General features: G+C 38.5%; 2 protein-coding genes across 2 annotated transcripts; both read left to right on the top strand.

Annotated features, from left to right (window-relative positions):
* Nucleotides 1-17,501: 17,501 nt before the first annotated feature.
* LOC145122287 (uncharacterized) lies at nucleotides 17,502-18,409 on the top strand. Its single transcript, XM_079057911.1, has 2 exons — nucleotides 17,502-17,957; nucleotides 18,026-18,409. Exons 1-2 carry the CDS (start codon nucleotides 17,502-17,504, stop codon nucleotides 18,407-18,409), a joined length of 840 nt encoding a protein of 279 aa, XP_078914037.1.
* A 1,335-nt stretch (nucleotides 18,410-19,744) lies between these two features.
* LOC145122286 (uncharacterized) lies at nucleotides 19,745-20,995 on the top strand. Its single transcript, XM_079057910.1, has 2 exons — nucleotides 19,745-20,205; nucleotides 20,395-20,995. The coding sequence occupies exons 1-2, from the start codon at nucleotides 19,745-19,747 to the stop codon at nucleotides 20,993-20,995; spliced, it is 1,062 nt and encodes a 353-aa protein (XP_078914036.1).
* The last annotated feature ends 2,248 nt before the right edge of the window (nucleotides 20,996-23,243 follow it).

The following is a 23,243-nucleotide window of genomic DNA, read 5'->3' as shown; positions in this document are numbered from 1 at the left end:
GGAAATCACATAAATCACTATGTATAAGATCCAACACCTTGCTTTCCCTAACAACATCTTTGAAAGGTTGTCTAGTGATTTTAGTTATCATTCATGTTTTACATTTTTCATTATTTTGCATATCAAAAGCAGGAATTAAACTCATTTTATACATGTCTTTTAATCTCTTGTAATGAATGTGTCCTAGTCTAGCATGCCATAATTCATATTTATTAAAATTATTGCTAGTACTAGTAGAAGCCATGCAAACAGAATTATCAATAGAAGGATAATTAAATATTAAGCCTAATCATTCCATTACATACATAGCCAAATCCTATAAAAGAACCATGTCTTGACAAGATATACGTGTCACTTTCTAACACTTGTTTGTAACCATAATTATTTAATACAATTTCAGACACGAGATTCTTACGAATCCCTGGAACATATAAAACATTGTTCAAACACAAACATTTCCCAGAAGTAAAAGTAAGTAAAACAGATCCTATGCCCTTGATTGGTTCAGTTGCAACATTTCCCATCTTCACAACAGATCCATCTTCAATTGGTTGAAAGTCCTTGAACCAATATAGATCTTTGCAAACATGACTTGTTGCTCCCGAATCAACCCACCATGCAACATTATCATCCTGCACATAAAATGCTTCAGAAATCACATAAATATAATTCTGAACATATTTAGAATTCTACAAGGAAACATAAATCTGACCTTGTTGCTTTTCTGGATCCTTGGATCCACTTGGTCCAGCACCATCCTTGTTCACTTTGCGAAGACAACAATCTTTCTTGAAGTGACTCGGTTTGTTACAGTTCCAACAAACCAACTTAGCCTTTTTGTTGGAAGACTTGTCATCCTTTCCTTTAAACTTCCTTTTTCCATTAGACTTCTTCGGATTCTTTGAACTTTCTCCTTCAACCATGTTCACAGAAGAGGAACCAACTTGGTTCTTGCCTTTAGGATTGTTGTCAAGTTCTTGAGTCCTTATGGACTCTTAAATCCTTAAATGGCTTCCAAGTTGAGTCAAAGTCAATTCCTCTTTGTTATGTTTCAGATTGTGTTTAAAATCTTTCCAGGAAGGGGGCAGTTTGTCAATGATCACAACCACAGAAATGGCTTCATCCATTTTCAAACTGTGTTGAGCAAACTGTTCCAAAATCATTAACATTTCATGGAATTGTTTCATAACAGGCCTGGAGTCAATCATCTTGTAACCCATAAAGTTACTAACAAGAAACTTCTTACTAGAAGCATCTTCAGCCATGTACTTGGATTCAAGAGAATCCCACAGTTCTTTTGCAGATTCGAAATTTTGATAGATATCAAAAAGAGAGTCAAACATACCATTGAGAATATGACCACGACATATGTAATCATCATTTTCTCACTTTGATCTTCTTCTTGTTGCCTCCAAAGGTTCATCTTCAACAGATTCTGGTAAGACTGGCATGGGTGTACTCAGAACATACACCACTTTCAGAGTGGTAAGGAGAAACTTCATCTTCTTCTGCCATCTACGAAAATCTTGCCCTTTAAACTTGTTCAGTTTTTCAAACTTACTTGTCATTTCCTTCACAGAATCACCACTTGCCATGATCACAGAAATACTTTAATCTTTGTAAGAGTTTGGGGTATAGAAAAGGCTTGGAAATTTTGAGAATTGTGTATACACTTTCAGATTAAAGTATTTGGGTGGTACTCCCAACCTTTAATCGGATATGACTCAGAAATAAGAGCAAGAACAGAGAATCTGGGTGTTATGAATTTCGTGTGTACCATCAAAATGAAGACCAAAATTAGTTAAGTAACCTTTCCATCAGAAAACTGTCACCAGACAATTGTATGTCTGAAAACTGTTACAAAAACAGTTTGATGTCTGAAACCTGTCACTAATCCGGGTTATCTATATAAGGGTCAAAACAAAGTAAAAAACCGGGTTTATTTCCAAAAATTCAGATTTCTCATGCATTCGACCCCAGCCAGGGGCTGCTGCCCCTTGGACCCCTCAAGGGGCTGTTGCCCCTTGGACCCCGCTCCCAGGGGCACTGCCCCCGGACCCCCGTTCGTTTAGGGGCTTCGCCCCTAAATAACAGTCCACTTTAAATCTTGAATGAACTTAAACAAGTGTGCACTCCGCACCTTCCTTACTTGTTTAAATTTCATCAAAATTGATTTTTGGTCAACAAGTCAATCCGTTACACCTAAATACACATTGATGATACAAAATCACCAACACCGTCTTCATTGTCGAGCTCGCATTCCATAGGAGATGAAGAAGAGACTATCTCAGCTAATCGGCTTTTTACGGTTGTTGATAACCCAAACAACCCTGATTGTAATCATTAAGAGGAGACCATGTGAAGTACCACTCACCTTTGGTTGTAAGGTTTTGTCACTACAGACTTTAAAATATCATTATGCACGGGGATATTTAAGGCCTTTAAAATGCCAATATGCATGACATTTAAGGACTTAAAAATAACAACATACTATAATCAACCCACATATGACAATAAAAATATACTTTCCTTGTACAAGATATGTAAATAGCAACATTTAAGTTCTTTAAAATGCTAGATCATCAAGGCTCCCATTTGACATATATGGCTATTAAAATGCCATGTATATCACGGTGATGGTGCATCATCATGGGTTTTTCACAGGGAGACCCGAGAGGAAGTATGCCAGAGAGTAAGTCTAGGTATGCCAAGTTAGTCAACATTCAGAGCCGACCCAAGGGGTGGGCGAGTTGGGCCACTGCCCAGGGCAGCAATGGGCTGAAAGGCATCATATTGTATATGCTTCTTATGGTATATGTTCATATATTCTGGGCCAAATTAGTGATCCACTAGGGTAAAATACGTGCAGCTATAACGGCGCCAACTCTAAAAATAAAATTTAACTGAGCGGTTAAAAGATACGATGCACAAGACACAATTTAATGTATGGGTAAATGCAACGTCGCAGCACGCCTACATTGAGGAGTTTCCCTCAATCCACATATCGACTTTTGATTTAAAATCTGACCCCCCCCTCTAATTTCTTTTATTCAAGTTATCAGTTCTCTTCTCTGATTTTTTTATTTCACTTCTATACATAAGTGTCGTAGTGATGCTCAACTCGAGAAACGAGATTTCATGGAGATCGATTATGGTTTGTCCGGTAGCAAGCAACAAGTCGGTACAGGGCAAGCAAATTCTTGAATATATTTTTTCTTTACCAGAGGTAATTATTCTGATTTATGATATTATTTTTCTCATTTTCTCAAATTATAAATGTTTTTTGATTTCTAAATTTTGGTTGTAAAGCAGTGACCTAGAGAATTTTTAATTTTTAATTTTTAATTTTATTATTATTATTATTATTTTTTTCAATAAATGAAGGCAATAAGCATTGAGGTAAGTTTTTTGAATTCAATTTCGTACATAAAAACTTTTTTTTTCTACCATTCGTGGAACATTGTCATGCCCCTTCACCATTGTTAGTTATTGCCTATTATGCAGTAAGTAGAAATTAAGCAAATTGCAAGCAAAATCAGTTTGTGGATTTGGGTTATCTAATGGTTGTATGATGTTGATTGAAGTTATAAAAAATATTACAGAAAGTTTCCATTATCTGGTGCACTGGATGTCATTTGTCAACATAATAATTTGTTAAAAATGTTAGAGTTCAAAGGTATAATTGTCTGATTATAGAAAAAGGTTATAATATCTTTTGGAAAGAACAAAAATTCTAAATTTAGATCTAATGTGCATATTTTATGATAATATATAGGTTTGAAATTTAGGCACATTCCCTTACCACTTTACCATTGTTATAGTATTTAAAGAGACTTTTCTCTATTTTTTGTGTTTAATTTCATGGTTTTGACGTGTTGATCTAATAACATGGAGGAAAGATGTTTTGATATGTAATGGCCATTAAAATTGTCGAGTAACCAAAAGTCAGAGTGTTGTTTGAAAATTAAATGTTGTTTTATGTTTAGTTTCATGGATTTGATAGGATATTGTTCTGAACTAGATGTTATGTCAGAATTTGTCTAGTGTCATTTATCTACTAATTCTTGTTTTCTTTGTTTTTCACTTTTCAGATCCATTTGCTTCAAAAGTTCAAACAATTTCCACTAACAACTTAAAACAAAAACTTATTCCAAGTTTAATCCATTCTATGCCAAGTATAGTTTTATATTATAAGATGTAACTAATGTTTTTGCTGCATAAAAATACATGCACCATTTTAGGTGATTGCAACTTTACAAGTTCTAGTTTGTATCCATATAGATTTTTCAAATAAAATGGAATGTTGCCTTTTTGTTTTATATACATAAGTTTTATATGAGATCTGTACAAATATATGGGCACTATTAAACCTTTTCGCCCGGGCCTGTCAACATTCATAAGTTGACTCCACAAACACTCGAAGACATTTTAGGTGTACTCAAGATTAATATGAAGGTAAATTGGTGCTTGTTGATATGTGGTGAGACATTGGAATACGGTCTCATACCACTCCACGCTGAGTACAACATTGAGATGTTTAAAAAAGAAGGATTCTCCCATAGCACTACAACACTATACATTACATGTACATTGATCAAGAACCACAACCATGTGATCTTTTTGGAAAAAGACACTTAAGAGCGCTTATCCTCACAAAATTAGGATTTTGCTTTATTAATTTGTCTTCGATAATTCGAGTGCAACTCTTGAAGATGCCAACAAGCACATGTGGGTACAATATGTAGTTCGAATTCCTAAATGTTACATGTTACCAGGGCTAGATGTAACAAACGAGAAAATTAGGTCATCGTTCACCGGTCTCAATCACCGTGAACACCCCTGGTAATAGACGTGATGTAGTGTATTTCATCATCTTCATGCAAATAAAGTTTTCATACTTACAATTGCATACGGAATACCCTTTTTGTCTTTGATGAATGTTGATCGTTAACGAACAAAACACTATTCACAATATATAAGTATCTAATTAATACATTGAAAATAAGATTTATATGTTATGTATACTTATGAAAAAATAATACTCTAAACAGATAGAGCCTAAGAATACGATTCCGTGCATATAAAGAACGTTGAAAACGGAGATCATATGCGAAAGTTACACCGTTTTAAGAAAACAAATAAGTTATATAACCGATTTTTCCGTAAACAAACGTTGAATCGATTTGTTTCGGTTAGCTACACATCTCGTTAAGTATTTTAGAGAACATTTTTGGACTAAGAATATACATTATTATTTGATTTCATTCTCAGAATATTTTTATCACGAAGTTATAATCGTGTTACGAAATCAGTTGAAGCGATAAAACTATAAATATAATTGAATAATAACTTTAGACACGTTTTTAACACAGTAACGCCTTTCGTTCGGAATTTTGATTGCATATTCGGAACCACCACATTTGGGACATCCGACTAGTATATTTAGAAAATTTGAACGAAGTCGTTTTTCATTTGGTTTTAGCACGTGGTTCGAGAATGCGACACGTGTCGCGTTTGTGGTGGTGCGACTTGGGGCGTGTAGAGAGCGACACTTGTTACGATTGTGTAGGTTCTTGATCTCTATAAATAGAAGATGTCTCCATCCCTCCCTCCTCACATCTCTCTCAATCTCTCTATCTTTGTCTCTCTAGGCTGTCTATATTCCTCTCTCTCTCTCTCTCTCTCTCTCTCTCTCTCTTATTTTCCGATGACCGGAACCAGCGCCGTCCACCACTCCTCCGCCTTGAACCTATTAGGAAAATTAGGGTTTGTAGTGGAGATCTGGATACCGATTTGGATCGTGATATCACTTTCCGAACTGATATTTCTACCCTATGTCTGGGTTAGAAGAAATTCAACCTAGGATAATCCAAGTGGACACTTACGATTCTAGGCACAGAAATCGTAAGCCAAAATGTTAGAGGATTCTGTGAAAGTATGATGAAAAACGAGAGCTTAAGATCGTCACCATCTTCTAAAAAGAAGAGTCGTTTATATAATAAACGATATTAGGGTTTTATTAGGTTGGGCCGTCATTAGTTGCTTTGGAAGCAAGTAATATTAATCCGGATTTAATGAGGATTTAGGGTTACCAAAACTAACGAGTTTCGTTAGTTTTACCATAAACACCCTCAGGAAATTGAATTTTCCACTATGGTCCCATATGTAAAATTCGGTGAGGTTTTGGGGCGCTGCCCCTAGACCCCGTCAAAGGGCCGCATCCCCTTTGGAAACCCCGGACCTGGGGGCGCTGCCCCCGGACCTCCGACTAGTCGTCGAACCGGCTTCTAATTCGATCTTATACATGCGTGCACTCCGCACAACCCCTCGTATATATAATAGAGTACAATTTATGAAGCCCCTTAGCTCATATGTTAGTTCCAGTTACTTAAAATGACATGGTGACACTAAAATCACCAACAGAACTACAATGTACCACCACCACCGAAGCACTCCAGCCACCCTCTAACATCTTCCCCACCTTCGACCATCACAAATCCAACTAAAATCAACTCCGACAACTAAGAACCACCGCAGTGCCGCCGACTGTCCCCATCAACCACTAACACTAGCCACTAAGATCGCACTTGACCCCATAAGCCCCCTACAAGAAACTTCAGGTCTTAGCTCTATCCGACGCCGAAAAACACTTTTCCGACCATCTTTTTATTCAACGACATAATTCTTGGGAATTTTCCGGCGAGCCTCCGGCTAGTTTTCCAACGAATTCGAATTGTTTTTTTTAACTTGCTATTGCACGATCTACAACCTTGGAGTGTCGCTTTGTGAAAACGAGGTTCCGTTCGTGAAATCCCGAGTCGCGGTTCGAATCCCGGTTTTTGATCTGAACAACGCAATGATAAAACATGCAGCGGAAGTGAGTTCTACGACCCTTTTTAAACTTTTAACGCGTTTGGAGGAGAGTACATGTTTTGTCTATATTTGATATTTATTTGATTTATAATTGTTAAATATGATTTTATAACTATATATAAAAGTTAGTTATTATAGTTATATCGTTGTTATCGTCATTTATTCACTAAAAATAATATATATACTTATATTTTGGATTTACACATATATTGGTATTGTTGGTTTTAAAGTAGGTAAAACCTGGTTTTGGTCAATTTATAGCCGTTACGTTGCTCAATTTTCGTTAGAAATTTATTAAAAATTTTATACAACCAATAAACAACGTGTCTAGAAACTTTATAACTTAAAGTATAGGACACACAAACACACTTATAGAACGGTTTGAACGTAACAGATGAAATATGGCTTAAGTTAAGGACACGCAGTCACACTTATAGAACGGTTATAACCTAAAAGATGAAATATGGGTTAAGTTAAACACTCATATGAGTTGAAATATTGCTTAAGTTAAGCCCTCATATGAGTTAAAATAGGACTATATGTAGCATGATCACATACTTAGAATGATAGATAAGTATCGGTATTTTATATAAGTAAAAATAAATACTTATATATTTATATGAATCACGAGAGTTATTGTTGTTATAAAACTTATATTTTTTTATAAGTAGAAAATTATAAAAAACACATTCACTTGTATAAGGTTACAAGCACAAATTCACATAAATCAGGCATAACTTATACACAACACACTTCTACGGGGTTACAAGCACGTATTCACGTAAGTAAGGTAAGAACTTATACTTAAGATCTTCATAATGAAAGGTTTACAAGTATATTTTTTATATAATATACAAATCAAGTAAACATTCATACACACTTGCAGGGTTGGCAAGTGCCAATAAGTTAGGTAAACACCTAAACACAATGTACACATACTTGTAGGGTTGTAAGTATCCTTTTCTTTTATAAGTCAGGTAGGCACTTAGATACTTTTTGGTTATAAAAGCACATGGAGTCAAAACCTGTGGAACTCACCAACATTATTGTTAGACGTATCTTTAAAACGCATGTATTCCCAAGATCATAAGCAGCTGGAAGAACAGGCACACTGAAGACCTATGAAACTTTTGCTTATTGTACTATATTTCGTAAATGCCAAACTATTAGGCATGTATTGTATTTTGATAAGGTACTAGTAAACAACGACAATGTAACCTCTATTTCAATAATAATATAAGTTTATATTTTCATATTGATTTTGTATTGTTCAATGTATGTTCAATAACTGTGATCTATGACTACGTTGCACAACCCGACTTTTCCGCCGCAGAAGTCAGGGTTATGACACTAGATTATGCAAGAAGGTTAGTTAGATCTTGACATATTGAAGATTGAAGATGAGAAGATCGATGAAAAACCTAGCCCTTTTTTTTGGTTTGTTTTTGTTTATTGGGAAGAACAAGAGAAGGAATGTATGTATGTTTAACTTCTAAACCTACATGGCAAGTTTATACTCCCTCCTTCCCAAAATTATTGTCCACGTTTGACTTTTGAAGACTTTCTATGTCAAATTTGACCATAAATAATTTTATTTGTGTTATATAATATTGTGATACGTGCCGAAGGGAGATGTTACAAATGGTATCAGAGTCAGGGCACGGGACGATGTTTTCATGTCGGGAGCCCAAAGCGGACAATATTGTGATACGTGCCGGAGGGAGATGTTACAAATGGTATCAGAGCCAGGGCATGAGACGATGTGTTCGACGGGGATGTCAAAACCTATAATGGGGGGTGAACGCGGGCAGGTTAGTTGCACCTGATCCCACATCGGCTGGGAAGGAGAACTAAGCATTCCTTTAAAGGGGTGTGTATACCTTCTTTGTCACAACGCGTTTTAAAGCCGTGAGGGCAGCAGATCCCATAAGAACTCTACAGTTAAGCGTGCCCGGGCAAGAGCAATCCAGGGATGGGTAACCCATTGGGAAGTTTTCACGCTGGGAGCCTAAAGCGGACAATATTGTGATACGTGCCGGAGGGAGATGTTACAATAATTTTTGATGAAATTTATAACAGTGAAAATACATTTAAAAACAATTTATTAATATATCTTCCATAAAAAATTATATAAAAAAAGTAAATTATTTAGGGTCAAAGTTGAACAAAAGAGACTTAAAAAGTCAAACGTGGACAATAATTTTGGGACGGAGGGAGTATGTACTTTTCACTCATTTTAGTTACCTTTTAGTTACCATATCAACAATTGATCGGCAAAAATGTGTTGCAGGTGACAAAATGGATAATTTAACAGGCAAATTTAAACTCTAATGGTGTAATGAGCAAAAAACATAGTTGATCAATCCGAGACAACAACTAAACATCATTGTGTTATAGTATCAATTTCCCTATCAACAAAGGAAGGTTCTTACATAAGACCATATATATGTATTTCATGTTGTACATATATTTTAGTATAAAATATGCAATGATTAAATGAAGGTTGTTTTCTTCTGAGTTGTCATCCAACCAAGAATTACCATCTTATCAATCAAAAGGTCATGTGTGAGTTGCAAGCCAATTGCAGCATCTGGACTTTTTGGTATATTATTGTGTGAGTAATTTTGAGATTTATGGAGTCACTCGACGAGTTGTGAGTCCAAATCGTCGAGTAGAGTCGAGTTGTCAGCGTAGGATTAATGAATGGACTCGACGAGTCAGAGAACCGACTCGCTGAGTAGGTGCTGGGCAGAGAAACCCTAATTTACCGGGGTTGGGACCTATATAAGGGAACTTATACCCCCATCTCTACCTCACCAGCTGCCTAACCCTTCTGTGTGAAACCCTAAACAAATGTAGTGAGCTAAGAGAGTCTCCAAGATAACCTTGGAGGATTTTAGTGCATCTTTGAGGATGAAGAGGAGTTTGTTCAGCAACAAACAAGAAGGAGTTGTTGGGGTTCAGGCCATTTCGTCCAGAGCTTCAAGAGGAAGGTAAAAAGCTTGAATCTTTCCCCCTTTATTTGGTTAGATCTCAGGAGTTGAGAAGTTAGGGTTTTCATCACATATTATTTGGGACTTCGAGAATACTAAGTTATCTAGAGGTTTAAACCTCAGATCTGGACCTTGTGAGGTCCCTAGAGCCCAAAAGTCCCAACTTTTTTCATCCATATGAGGAGTATGGTGTTTAACACCTTATGAGAACATGTATTGATAGATTGGAGAAAAACCACCATGCATGAGTGTAAAGATCGAACTTTTACGTGTCAATCGAGACTTAGGGTGGTAGATCTAGTGTTTGGACTGATAGATCTGCCTTAAATCGTCTGTATGAGAAATCAGATCGAAGGGACTCGCCGAGTCCCTGACCTGACTCGACAAGTCGGTGAGGGTTTGTCCCAATGAGCTTGATCATGCGATAGCTCGGCGAGTTGGGGGTCAACTCAACGAGCTGAGCTGGACCTTCGCGAGACTTCTGAGGAAACGAGTGGACTTGACGAGTCACATGGGTGCACTCGGCGAGTCGGGTCAAACATGGGCTGTTGACTCGAGTTGACTTCTGTTGACTTTAGAGTTGGGTCAATCATGAGTAATGGAGACCATGGAAGGGTAAAATGGTCTTTTATCCACTTCAAGAGTTAGAGAGAGAGAAAAATAGCCCTCGGTTATTAGAGTTGTGAAAAGAGTATTAATTAGAGATATTCATCCTTTGTGATAGACGGAGGCTAGTTCAAGATTCGGGTACGAGGTTATTTGCTTGCTTGCAAGGTGAGTCTTATCACTATACTTACCATGAGTGGTACCTTTGTGTGATTGAGATGTTTATTGTGATTAACTGTGATATTCTGCATTATGTCTATGTGATTTATGTCGTGTATCATTCTGAGCTTGCTGAGTTAGGACCGGAGGGTCCACCTGAGTTATGGGACCGGAGGGTCCCACTGAGACACATTGACCGTAGGGTCTTATCTGAGTATAGCCATGAAAGGCTAACGGGATTCGTAGCAGATTGAGAGGAGATAACATAGTTCGGGTACCATGATTCGTAGCAGATTGAGAGGAGATAACATAGTTCGGGTACCATGATTCGTAGCAGATTGAGAGGATATAACATGGTTCGGGTACCATGATTCGTAGCAGATTGAGAGGAGATAACATGGTTCGGGTACCATGATTCGTAGCAGATTGAGAGGAGATAACATGGTTCGGGTACCATGATTTGTAGCAGACTGAGAGGAGATAACATGGTTCGGGTACCATGATTCGCAGCAGATCGAGATATGATCAGATGATTCGAGTACCATGAATCGTGGCGGTTAGTACTTCTGGTTTTACCAGTTATCCAGTTGTGATTGATTATACTGAGTGTGGGGCCTGAGGTCCATGTTGAACAAGTCTCAATAGAGCATACCTTGAGGGGGAAAATCGAGTTAGTGTCTGAGAGATTTTTGGTGAGATGCCAGTTGGAGTCGCAAGACTCAGGGATGAGTAAAGATGATGCTTATTAGAGGGTCGCGGTCTGAGTTGAGCAATCGACTGAAGGATGAGGTGTCATCTTCTATGGCAAGAGTTGCGCTGTCCCCGTTTCCTGGGAGAAGCAAAAGAGATGACGAGCTTCCGGTTTCCAAAGTATGCGGGGTAAACCCCACGGGGTAGCATAGGGTTGCAACCTTTTCACCAGAGTATTTTGGGCAGTATGTTTGCTGCGAGGTATTTCTTATACCATGAGAAGGTCATTTGTGGGTCTATGATGGAAGAGAACAGGGAGGTGCCTTTTGGGGAGGCATGCTTTTAGCAGCGATTTCAAGTGATCAATAGGAGTATACAGGGTGGTGGCCCTCGTTGTCTACGTTGTGTATCGGCTGTGAGAGTGAGGTCTATTGCTTCCATGATGATTTCGGCGATGGGAGGCTGGTCGAGGAGTCAGAGACGAAGTGTGTGTTAAGTGCATTATTTCCAGACCGAGAGTCAGGACTAATTCAGAACAATTGTGGTATCCGACGTTATATCGGTATGAGGCTTCGAGATGACTAGAGGCAGTCACGTTGGGAGGATTCTGAGATTCTTGTATGAGTTACGGGATATTTGGAGTTGCTCGATTCCATCAGGAAGATCATTGAAGTGATTATATGGTACGATCCAAGAGTCAAGTGTGGTATACCTGGTGAAACAGTCTATGGAGTAGATTGTTGGTATGCCAATTGGTGATGGTTCGAACCCTGAGTGGGGGAGAACTGAGTATTCTATTGAGAGGATCAGCGATTCGTTCAAAGTGCGGTTAGAGAACTGGTTATGGATATTCGTGGTGCGGACGCATGAGACCTGGGTTATTGGTGGGTGAGGCAAGGTGCAAGGCGGGGTGATGTATGGGTATGTGCTTAAGGAAGGATGAGAGAACCCGCGGCATGTGGCCGTTGGCCAGATAATTTATTATGGCTAGGGATTTTTCAGGATTGCAATTGTTGAGTTCAAGGCAGTTGGGTCGCTGAGTTCAGGGTGCAATAGCTGAGATTTGCGGGTATAACTATAGATTTTGATTTATACTCCAGAAGGGACAGCAGTTGATTTGTCAACCAATCTCAGAGTTGGTGTGAGTAGTTTGTATGGGCGGTGATCAGTAGAGGGTGGAGCTTCATATTTTCATCAACGTGTTTTCAGTTATTGACGATTCCTCTGTGTTTCAATTTGCGAGAAGAAGATCGGTTGTGAGATTCTGAGAGGGTACATTGCGGGATCTGAGTATGATGCCGTGAGTATGAGATCAGTGGTTAAGGCAAGACATCGTGAGGTTTTGTGATGGTGTACCAAGGTATCCGAATATGATGTCCTAAATTTTTGGAGTATTTTGAGTCTTGAGTTTGAGATGAAAAGTGGTGTATCGAGTATTTATGGTTCCAGTGGGAGCCCTTAGGTTATTTGACATCAAGTGAGATTATCTAAGAATGTGAATTGTAGCGAGAAAAGGAGTTTTGTCATGGCGGTTGCCGTCGGGATTAGTGATGCTTATTTTGGATGGGTATGTGCACCTATCTATGCTGGGCCGCGGAGCATGAGTTAGTGAACGCAGTGTGGCATCGACTTCAGGATGAGATTGTGGGGTGGTAAGAGAAAGTGCTGTAAGACTACGGGGAGCTGTAGCGGCCAGGAGTTAGTGCGAGAGAGTGTGGTGATACTGCAGGAAGCCGTAGTATTCACCAGTCAGCGAAAGGGGGTGGTGATACTGCGGGGATCCATAGTATTCACCAAACAGCGAGCGAGCATTGTGAAACTGCGGGGAACCATAGCTTTCACTGGCCAGAGGGAGAGCATTGTGAAACTACGGGGAGCCGTAGTTTTCACTGGTCAGCGAGAGAGTATTGTGGAATTGCGGGGGAACCGTAGCTTTCACTAGCCAGCGAGCAAGAGAGAAGCATTGTGAATCTATGGGGAGCTGTAGTATTTGCTAGTCAGAGTGGGACACAGAGGAGTTCTTAGGCTTGGGTAACCTTACCACTTGAGTCTTCTGGAACCAGGTTGCCGGACCAGGGGCGAGACTGGGGTCTCCGTGTCGGTCAAGGATTGTTGTATCCCGGGTTGAGGAGGGATTATCATAAGCGGAAGGAATTGGAGAGATGGCGTGTGCATAAATTCGCGATTCGCAGGTACGGATCGAATATCAGATTGGAAATGAGCGATTCCAATTCTGCGTCGGGCCAGACTCTCGAGTTTTGAGTTGGCTCTGGTGGTGTATTGAGAAGGCGAAACGAGATTCCGGACTTAGAGGTGAGTTCCATTTTGAGGGGTATTGTGTGTCATCTGATGTCTTAGACCTGGGTGGATCAGTTTGTTTGTATGGAAAGGACCGCGAGATGTATGGAGCTAATGAGTAGTAGACGACAGAGGTCGAGGGTGAGACGATTTCAGTTGGGGTTGTAGTATTCCCTTGGGGTAAAGAGAACTTTGTGACTTGTGTGTCACATTGGGCTGAGATAGTTAGTGTGAGAAGGAAGTCAGTGAGACGTTTTGGAGTATGCAATGGGTAACCTTTGAAGGTTCAACTGTTGGGTCGAGAGATGACCTGGTGCTCAGTGCTGAAAGGGATATTTAAGAAGGGAGCTGGGGTTTATGATTGTTAGATGTCAAAAGATACTTCTAAGCAAGCATGATCTTTTTCTTGTGTCTGAGGATAGGGTGTTGAGAGTTCATTGTTCAGATGGGTTTTGATTGCAGTACAGTGGATGGGTCCCTGGTGTGATGTGATCCTTTCATTCCTTGGAGTATAATCTGGATTGTTTAATATGCCTGGTATGAGTGATCGGTAGCCAATTTTTGGGCATTGACTTGTGTATATTAGTCGCAATGATAGAATCAGAGGGGCAGTGAGTTATCGGGGTCTGTTATTCGAGGAGCGAATAACATGGTGATATCTTGAGAGGGAGGTCTGGCAGTGAGACAGGCCACTAGAGTTTCCAGATTCTGGAGAGTCAGAAGGGGGATTGTAGCGGCAGAAGGGTCTGTCCTTTTCTGGGTTTGGGAGTTCCTGTTTGAATTCAGCTGTCCATGGATGAAGATAGCTGTGTCGTATGAGGTCCTTTCGGTGGTGATTTTCGGGTTATTGGGTTCGATCTATGTGTTGTTGAGGAGCGATTTCGAGGGCGAAATCTAATTCAAGTGGGGGAGAATTGTAACATCCGGACTTTCAGGTATATTATTGTGTGAGTAATTTTGAGATTTATGGAGTAACTCGACGAGTTGTGAGTCCAAATCGTCGAGTAGAGTCGAGTTGTCCGCGTGGGATTAATGAACTCGACGAGTCAGAGAGTCGACTCGCCGAGTAGGTGCTGGGCAGAGAAACCCTAATTTACCGGGGTTGGGACCTATATAAGGGAACTTATGCCCCCATTTCTTCCTCACCAGCTGCCTAACCCTTCTGTGTGAAACCCTAAACGAATGTAGTGAGCGAAGAGAGTCTCCAAGCTAACCTTGAAGGATTTTAGTGCATCTTTGAGGTGGAAGAGGAGTTTGTTCAGCAAGAAACAAGAAAGAGCTGTTGGGGTTCAGACCATTTCATCCAGAGCTTCAAGAGGAAGGAAAAAATCTTGAATCTTTCCCCCTTTATTTGGTTAGATCTCATGAGTTGAGAAGTTAGGGTTTTCATCAAATATTATTTGGGACTTCGAGAATACTAAGTTATCTTGAGGTTTAAACCTCAGATCTGGACCTTGTGTGGTCCCTAGAGCCCAAAAGTCCCAACTTTATTCATCCATATGAGGAGTATGGTGTTTAACTAGGGGTGAGCAAAACCGAACCCGGAAACCGAAAAACCGACAAAACCGAAACCCAAAAAACGAAACCGAAGCATAAACCGATGGTTTGGGTTTAGAATTTCCAAAAACCGAAATTTTCGGTTTGGGTTTGGTAAAACCGAAAGAAACCGAACCGAACCGAACCGAATGTTGATATATTATATGTATTATGTGAGTTATATATGTATATATACGTAGTCCTGGGGCTATAAACACAAAATGAAGGATGCTCTAGTGGTTAACGCCTTAGGCAATTGTAGTAGATGGCGCAAGTTCGAAACCTGCTAACCTCATTTTTCTCGATTTATTTTGCCAGCGACTTAACTCTATCCCACATCGCCCATTGTAAAACTTAAGCCAACATTCGCTTCTATATAAGATGGTTATCCACTTTCTTTCTACTATCTCGTGAGTCCCACATCGCTAGTGATATGTAAATATCAGTTATCCTCACCATTATATAGTTGATGAGTTGAGGGAAATTAAGAAATAAGTTTGAGATTTGGTTTCCATTATAAAACCGAAACCGAACCATGAAACCGATGTTTAAAACTGAAAACCGATAAATCGAACCCATTGGTTTGGGTTGAAATTTTTAGAAACCGATCATTTTCGGTTTGGATTCGGTTTTAGGTCAAAACCGACCCAAACCGACCCATGCACAACCCTATGTTTAACACCTTATGAGAACATGTATTGATAGATTGGAGCAAAACCACCATGCATGGGTGTAAAGATCGAAACTTTATGTGTCAATCGAGCCTTAGGGTGGTAGATCTAGTGTTTGGAGTGATAGATCTGCCTTACATTGTCTGTATGAGAAATCAGATCGAAGGGACTCGCCGAGTCCCTGGCCTGACTCGACGAGTCGGTGAGGGTTTGTCCCGATGAGCTTGATCATGCGATAGCTCGGCAAGTTGGGGGTCAACTCGGCGAGCTGAGCTGGACCTTCGCGAGACTTCTGAAGAAACGAGTGGACTCGACGATTCACATGGGTGCACTCGGCGAGTCGGGTCAAACATGGACTGTTGACTCGAGTTGACTTTAGAGTTGGGTCAATCATGAGTAATGGAGACCATGGAGGGGTAAAATGGTCTTTTATCCACTTCAAGAGTTAGAGAGAGAGAAAAATAGCCCTCGATTATTAGAGTCGTGAAAAGAGTATTAATTAGAGATATTCATCCTTTGTGATAGGCGGAGGCTAGTTTGAGATTCAGTTACGAGGTTATTTGCTTGCTTGCAAGGTGAGTCTTCTCACTATACTTACCATGAGTGGTACCTTTGTGTGATTGAGATGTTTATTGTGCTTAACTGTGATATCCTGCATTATGTCTATGTGATTTATGCTGTGTATCTTTATGAGCTTGCTAAGTTAGGACCGGAGGGTCCACCCGAGTTATGGGACCGGAGGGTCCCACTGAGACACATTGACCGAAGGGTCTTATTTGAGTATAGCCATGAAAGGCTAACGAGATATGTATGGTATTTTGGGGAACTCACTAAGCTTCGTGCTTACCGTGTTATGTGTTATGTGTTTCAGGTTTTTCTCAGGATCACGGGAAGGCATCGGCTTGATTGTACACACCAGTGAAAGAGTTATGTTTTGAGGATCCTGGATTTTAATCAAACAATTATGGAGTTGTGATTTGTAATTAAATAAACGAGGTTTTGCGAAATGTGTTATGAGAATTATGTAATTTTAAATGAAAATTTTATTTGAAAATTTACGGTGTTACACCAATGACCACAAAATCACATGGTTCGAAAAATCTTCTTGTGGGTCAATATGCATATGTCTTATCGATTAAGTGGCATGTAGTTGGAAGATGGATGAAAGACCAAGAAACAACTTAACAATTAAAAGGATTAACACAATGGTCAACCTAGGAAGCAACCTTAAGTAACTTGGGGAGTAATGATGAACTACAAGTTGATTGTGCTTACAGTTATCACCCAAATGTGAGAGTGATACTTATTTATTTTATAGTAAGTTCATTACATGAATTTACATAATCAAAATTTGTGAGGCTTTATCTCCAACATTTGGTATCAGAGCGGATATCGATTGAAGAGGGGCTGATTTCAGATCAGTAGGTTGTGTTCTTTTCTGTTCTAGGGATCAAAAGGGTAGCAGAGACGAGTCGTGATTCCGGCCAAAATCAGCGGGCTTGTTAACCCAGTTTGATCGAAGAACAACATAGGAGGATCAAGAGCAACCAGAAGGTGTTAATCAAAGGGTGAAAAACAGCAGGTGAAAGGCAGCAAAAGGTGTTTGCAGGTAGCTCTTTCAAGCAGTGGGTTTTTAGTTGATTATATAACCTTGGTAGTGCAGTAAATCGCCAGAATGGCTCCACCGAAGGATCAAACAACGGCTGTTGTCAAGGAGAGAAACACCATGACTCTTCAATGTCCGGTATTGTCATCAACAAATTACACAGTATGGGCTATGAGGATGCAGGCTATCTTCAATGTTCATGGGGTGTGGGAGGCAATCGATCCGAGAGTTAATGGGGATGCCAAGAAGAACAACATAACAATTGCACTTTTGTTTCAAGCCATACCGGAGGAGCAAACATTGTTAATAGGGAATCTCGGAACCGCAAAGGAGATGTGGGATGTTCTCAAAACCCGTCATTTGGGTGCGGATCGAATTCGGGAGGCGAGACTTCAAACTCTAATGGGAGAGTTTGAAAATCTGAAGATGAAGGACCAAGAGGTGATAGACAACTTTGCTAATAAGTTGTCCGAGTATGCTTCTCGAGCCGCCTCACTTGGATCGGTTATGGAAGAAACAAAATTGGTTAAAAAATTTCTTAACGGGTTACCGAAACGTTTCATTCATATGGTGGCTTCTATAGAACAGAACAGGTTGTAGACTTGAAGACCATCAGTTATGATGATGTTGTGGGCCGACTTAAAGCTTATGAAGAAAGGATCAAAGTTGAGGAGATCCAACCTGAGCAAAATCAGCTTTTATTTGTAAATTCTGATGAAAAACCAAAAGAAAAAGAGCATAGGTGTGAGCATTGTGGTTGTGGAAACTCGAATCGTGAAGACTATGGGCGTGGCCGAGGTGGAGGTCGGGGGTCCGGGAAAAGTCGAGGATATGGTCGAGTACAACGGGACAAGAGTCACGTGAAATGCTACAAATGTAATGAGTTCGGGCATTACATTTCGGAGTGTCCATTGTGGGAGAAAAAGAATGAGCTCAACTTGAACCGGTGCGAGGATGAGGAACCGACACTGCTGTGAATGAACAACCTGATTAAGGGGGTGATTGATGGAATTAATCAAGTTTATTTTAGACTATTTTAGTTTTGGATTTAAATTGAATAAGCTTGGGTTCAAGGGTTTAATCCATTTTGCATGACAGGAACTTGAAGAGCAAAAGCATTTGTTGTTAGGTTCATTTAGTAATTTATTTAAATAGTTGGTATGTGCTTTGTCAGTATAGTACCATGTGATCTTTAGGTAGAAATAGTCAAATATGATGTAGTCAAGTAGGACCTATTATTTTGGCTAGTCTTTTGGTTCACACGTTGTCACTGAAGAAGCTATTTATAGCCGGTAGTTGTTTAATAAAGAGTAGTCGCTTTTGTGCATCTCACTTCTTTTACCCTCTGTATACATTTATCACCCAAATGTGAGAGTGATACTTATTTATTTTATAGTAAGTTCATTACGTGAATTTACATAATCAAAATTTGTGAGGCTTTATCTCCAACAAAATCTAGGTCTTATATACGAAAGTGTCTTCCAAATTAGTCAATGAATAACAAGGTACCCACCCTTGGATGCTTGGAATGAATAGGCCCTTTTGCAACCCTTGCTTCCATTCTTCGACCATGTTTTACGAGAATTTATGACAACTCATATCCGACTTCAACTTTTGTCAAATTTATTTGACCGTTCTAAACAGAACTACCTTATAAAAAAGAAAAAAAAGACTATTTGTATGATTTTGTCTAATGATATTACCTTATAATTGTCGTAACAAATTAGTTAATTTACATATATACATAGTATACAATACACACTTAAAATAGTAAGACTTCAATAATACACAATTTACATTTCAAGGAAACATTGTGATAACAATCTGTTTCCAAAATCTTTTCACTTTTGAACCATATAAAACTGGTTAAAATGTTAAATCGTTACATTTAAAACTAAAAGTATTAATTGATTACTTATTATTATTATTATCTATGTATAATTTTTCAAAAAGATCAACCGCCTTTTTTTTTTCACATGTTACTTTATATTGACCAATGCATGGAGAAAAAAACCATATATTCTAGGAAATAGGAGAAGGAAAGTCACAATTTTAAGTAGGATACGAGAAGGAAAGTCACAATTTTAAATGGGATAGGAGAAGGAAATATGACACTAGTCGTAATTTAAGTGGGATAGAATATTATAAGAACTGAACAGACTCCGAATCATACTCTACATAGATGGGTATATATAATATGTATTTTCAAAAACCTTTCATCCGCAGAAAAACAACCTCTTCTTCCACCTGCAATTTAGCTTTAATCCCCTTTTCTTCCACCTGTAATTTAGCTTTAACCCAAATTTTCTTCAATGGATTCCAAGTTCTCTTACGACATGAACATGGAGATTCTTGATACCATGCGTTGTACCAACACAGAATTTGAGAAACTCACATATGAATCGTATTTTCTCAATCTGTACAAGCAAAGAAACAACATTGTTTCTGGTTTTCTCGTACAAAACCTTCGAAAGGGCTGCAAGTACATCAACGAGTTTGCACCATCATGTGAATCCCACAGTCTTGATCTTGGTTTTCTGCCACCCAACGCTAAAATCCTAGCATCTTCAGAGCAAGGATTTACTGTCTTCGAGAGCCCTCATCCACGAGATTATAAGTTGGTTTCATACCATGTTTGTAAACCTACAACTAAGGAGGTTTTGACATTGCCAAATCCCAAAACCAGGTATTTAACCAAGAATGTTGCCATCCTTGTGGTGGGTTCAAAGCCATTGCACTACAAGATCGTGAGATTATCTGAACCCAAGAAACCGTAAGTACCTAGATACATGTTTACATTATTTATGTGATTAAAGAAATTTGTTTTGATGTTAGTTGCATATATTTTCTTGTTTTATTTGTGTGTTTTCTATTTTATTTAATTATAACAAATTAAGATTATGTTCAACACAATTATTCTAATGGTGCTTGTTGGATTTTTTTTTTTTTTTCTTTCTTTCAGTGTCTTACGAGGACGTGATAAGTTATACACGACATATCAATGTGAAATATTCGACTCAATGACATGGGAATGGAGACTACTAGATCTTGTAATATTGCCTTTTGGTGTCTTCCTAACCAACCAACAAACGATCACCACAAGGGGATTAATCTACATGCCATTGAGTAACAACGATGTCTTGAAATTTGAGGCATATTCTGAAAAGTGGACAACCTTTTCGTTGCCTATTCAAACCCTCGAATATCCATTTGGCACTACAAGCCATCTCATAAAGTTTGAAAGAAAGTTGGGGTTTGCTTACAGGCCAACAAGTCATCTTTGGGAGCTTTGGGTTCTTACTAACGACGAATCATGGGAGAGAGTTCATATTTTTGACACGAGATCAGAAGATAATGGAATAAGTTCACTAGATGCAATATATGATTCAGACACAAGGGTTATGAGAGAGTACGAGGCAATTGCATTTTACAGGTTTAAAGGCGGTGATCATATCAAGAAGGTCTTAACGAGCCATCATCCGTATCGGATATTCACCTTGCGATCTGATTTTGAGCCAATCCATTTGAGAGGTCATAAGGATGTTCATATGAGGATGAATTAATTATATAACAAATCAGAATTTCTTAAGAAGAAGTTAAATTTGGATGTAGTATTTTAGCATTCATAGAGTTCGAACATAAATGGATTAGACTTCGTTAATCGAATATTTCTTTTATTCATTATGTTTTCACACTGAATGAGTAATTGTAATTAGATGTTTGTCTTCCGATATGATTTTGAGCCGATATATTTGAAATGGTTGATGATGGGCTCACATATTAAGGATAACTTCATGGATTTATTATATCTGAGTTGTATCTAAATGATTCATATTTGATTTTTACCTAAGGTTGTCAAAATCAAGATCTTACTTCAAATCGTATTACATTTTGCAAGATCGTATCTTAAGATCGGATAGGGATCATAAGATCCTATCAAAATGAACTCATATTGAAATTTGCTCACAAGATAGTGTAATCAACTTTATCTTCTTAAACACCATCTATATTTTTTGCTGCTACAAACCGTAAACATTAAGAATTAAACATCTTAATTAGAAATAAGATCATTTTGATTATGTACAAACAAGACATAAGATTATAAAGTGATAATTATGGGTGTGCTCTACCTAACTCGAGATGATTTTTTTTTAAAACGAGGACATTAAACATTAAAAAATAGCAAAAGCTAGAAAAAGTACATTAAGAGATTACAAAAGATGGGGTTTTCACCAAATCAACCAAATTAACTTTACACTCAGAACATCTACAACTAATCCAATTAAAAGATTGAGAGTGGATAGAATCCCAAATCACCGCCTTAAGAGGTTTAACTTTTGAAAACAGTAATCTATTTCAAAAAGTCCATATCGCCCGGAAGAACATTGTAGTGACTGCCGCATCCACACACCTTTTGATCTTGATAGATAAGCGAACAAAATCACGCCAAGATAACCATTCAAAAAAGGAAGAAAAGAAAGGGAAATCTAACTCCCACCACCTCGAAAGAAAACTCCATAAATCCAATGCCATCCCACAAGAAAAGAAAAGGTGGTTGACAGTTTCAAGATCGACGCCACAAACAGGACATAACAAAGAGCCAATATCAATACCTCATCTATCTAAATTAATTATGGTGGGAATTTTATTCAAAAACAACCTCCACAAGAAAATATTAGCCTTGGATGGATTGAAACAATTACATCTAGTAGAATGAGAGGACGTCTCCAAAATATGAGAATCAATCAAGACCCGAGTTGAAGCGACAATATAGCTGATAGAAGCGTTAATAGACCACATCCAAGAATATTGGTTGTCATAAAGAGAAACATGAGCAATAACAGAAGTCAAAGAAGTAAATTGAGACATCTCCTCACCTCCTTTCGGAGGCCTTCTAAAAACTGAAAACCAATCAAGTAACCTAAGCATGTCTGCAACTGAACAAGACTTCTCCAAATCAAGCACAAAAACTCTCGGAAACCAAAATTTTAAAGGAATCTCACCACACCAAACATCCTCCCAAAATAAAGTAGAATACTCGTTACCAAGTTTACGCTTACACAAAGCAAAAAGGTCAACACCTTTTTTAGACAGCTTTCTGACTGCGTCGATAGTCATATTCCACTATGAGAGCAAAGATCTGTGATGGGGTTGTTTATCAATAGAACCATCAACCCCGTGAATATTTTTGACAAAAATAGCCCATAAGTCATTAGACTTCATTATAAACCTCCAAATCCATTTAAATAAAAGAGAAATATTTAGCGCAAAAATACTTCCAATACCCAAGCCTCCAAGATCTTTACTTGCCAAACATTTTCTCCAAGCAATCCAAGTCATCTTCCTATCTTCCTCATTAGCACTAATGAAAAAATTATTTCGAAGAGACTCCAATATTTTTTCCATGGTAACCGGCATCTTATAAATGGACATGTAGTAAGTCCGAAGATTCTCGAGAACGGCTTTAACCAACTTCATTCTACCTCCAATAGAGAGGGTACGAGCCTTCCAACCAGAAAGTTTATTTTAAAATTTATCTACAACCCCTTTCCAATTGGCAATCCGTGACACATTATAACCAATCGGAACCCCAAGATAAGTAAAAGGAAAACCCGAAACCACATCCTAGCACTGCAACCATATCATTGGGATCATCCTCATAAACACATATTCCTAAAAGCTTATTTTTTCCACATTAATATGAATTGATAAAATGATGATGCTCTAGAAGACTTCTTGCAACTTGTGACACTCGATTTCAAGTTGAATTGACGAATTTTTGATACTCAAATGTATAATAAAACTAAAGAA

The sequence above is a fragment of the Lactuca virosa genome, chromosome 6, assembly GCF_052849685.1.
Source record: "Lactuca virosa cultivar CGN04683 chromosome 6, Lactuca_virosa_CGN04683_v6, whole genome shotgun sequence".
NCBI classification, from domain to species: Eukaryota; Viridiplantae; Streptophyta; class Magnoliopsida; order Asterales; family Asteraceae; genus Lactuca; species Lactuca virosa.
Note: the sequence above shows the minus strand (reverse complement) of the source record. Positions and strands in the feature narration are given on the sequence as shown.

Bases quoted from the DNA above. Each gene is read 5' to 3' on its own strand.
- LOC145122287 (XM_079057911.1), top strand. From the start codon at position 17,502: ATGGCTCCACCGAAGGATCAAACAACGGCTGTTGTCAAGGAGAGAAAC. The intron at 17,958-18,025 runs GTTAAAAAATTT...AGAACAGAACAG, and splicing joins TTATGGAAGAAACAAAATTG to GTTGTAGACTTGAAGACCAT.
- LOC145122286 (XM_079057910.1), top strand. From the start codon at position 19,745: ATGGATTCCAAGTTCTCTTACGACATGAACATGGAGATTCTTGATACC. The intron at 20,206-20,394 runs GTAAGTACCTAG...TCTTTCTTTCAG, and splicing joins TTATCTGAACCCAAGAAACC to TGTCTTACGAGGACGTGATA.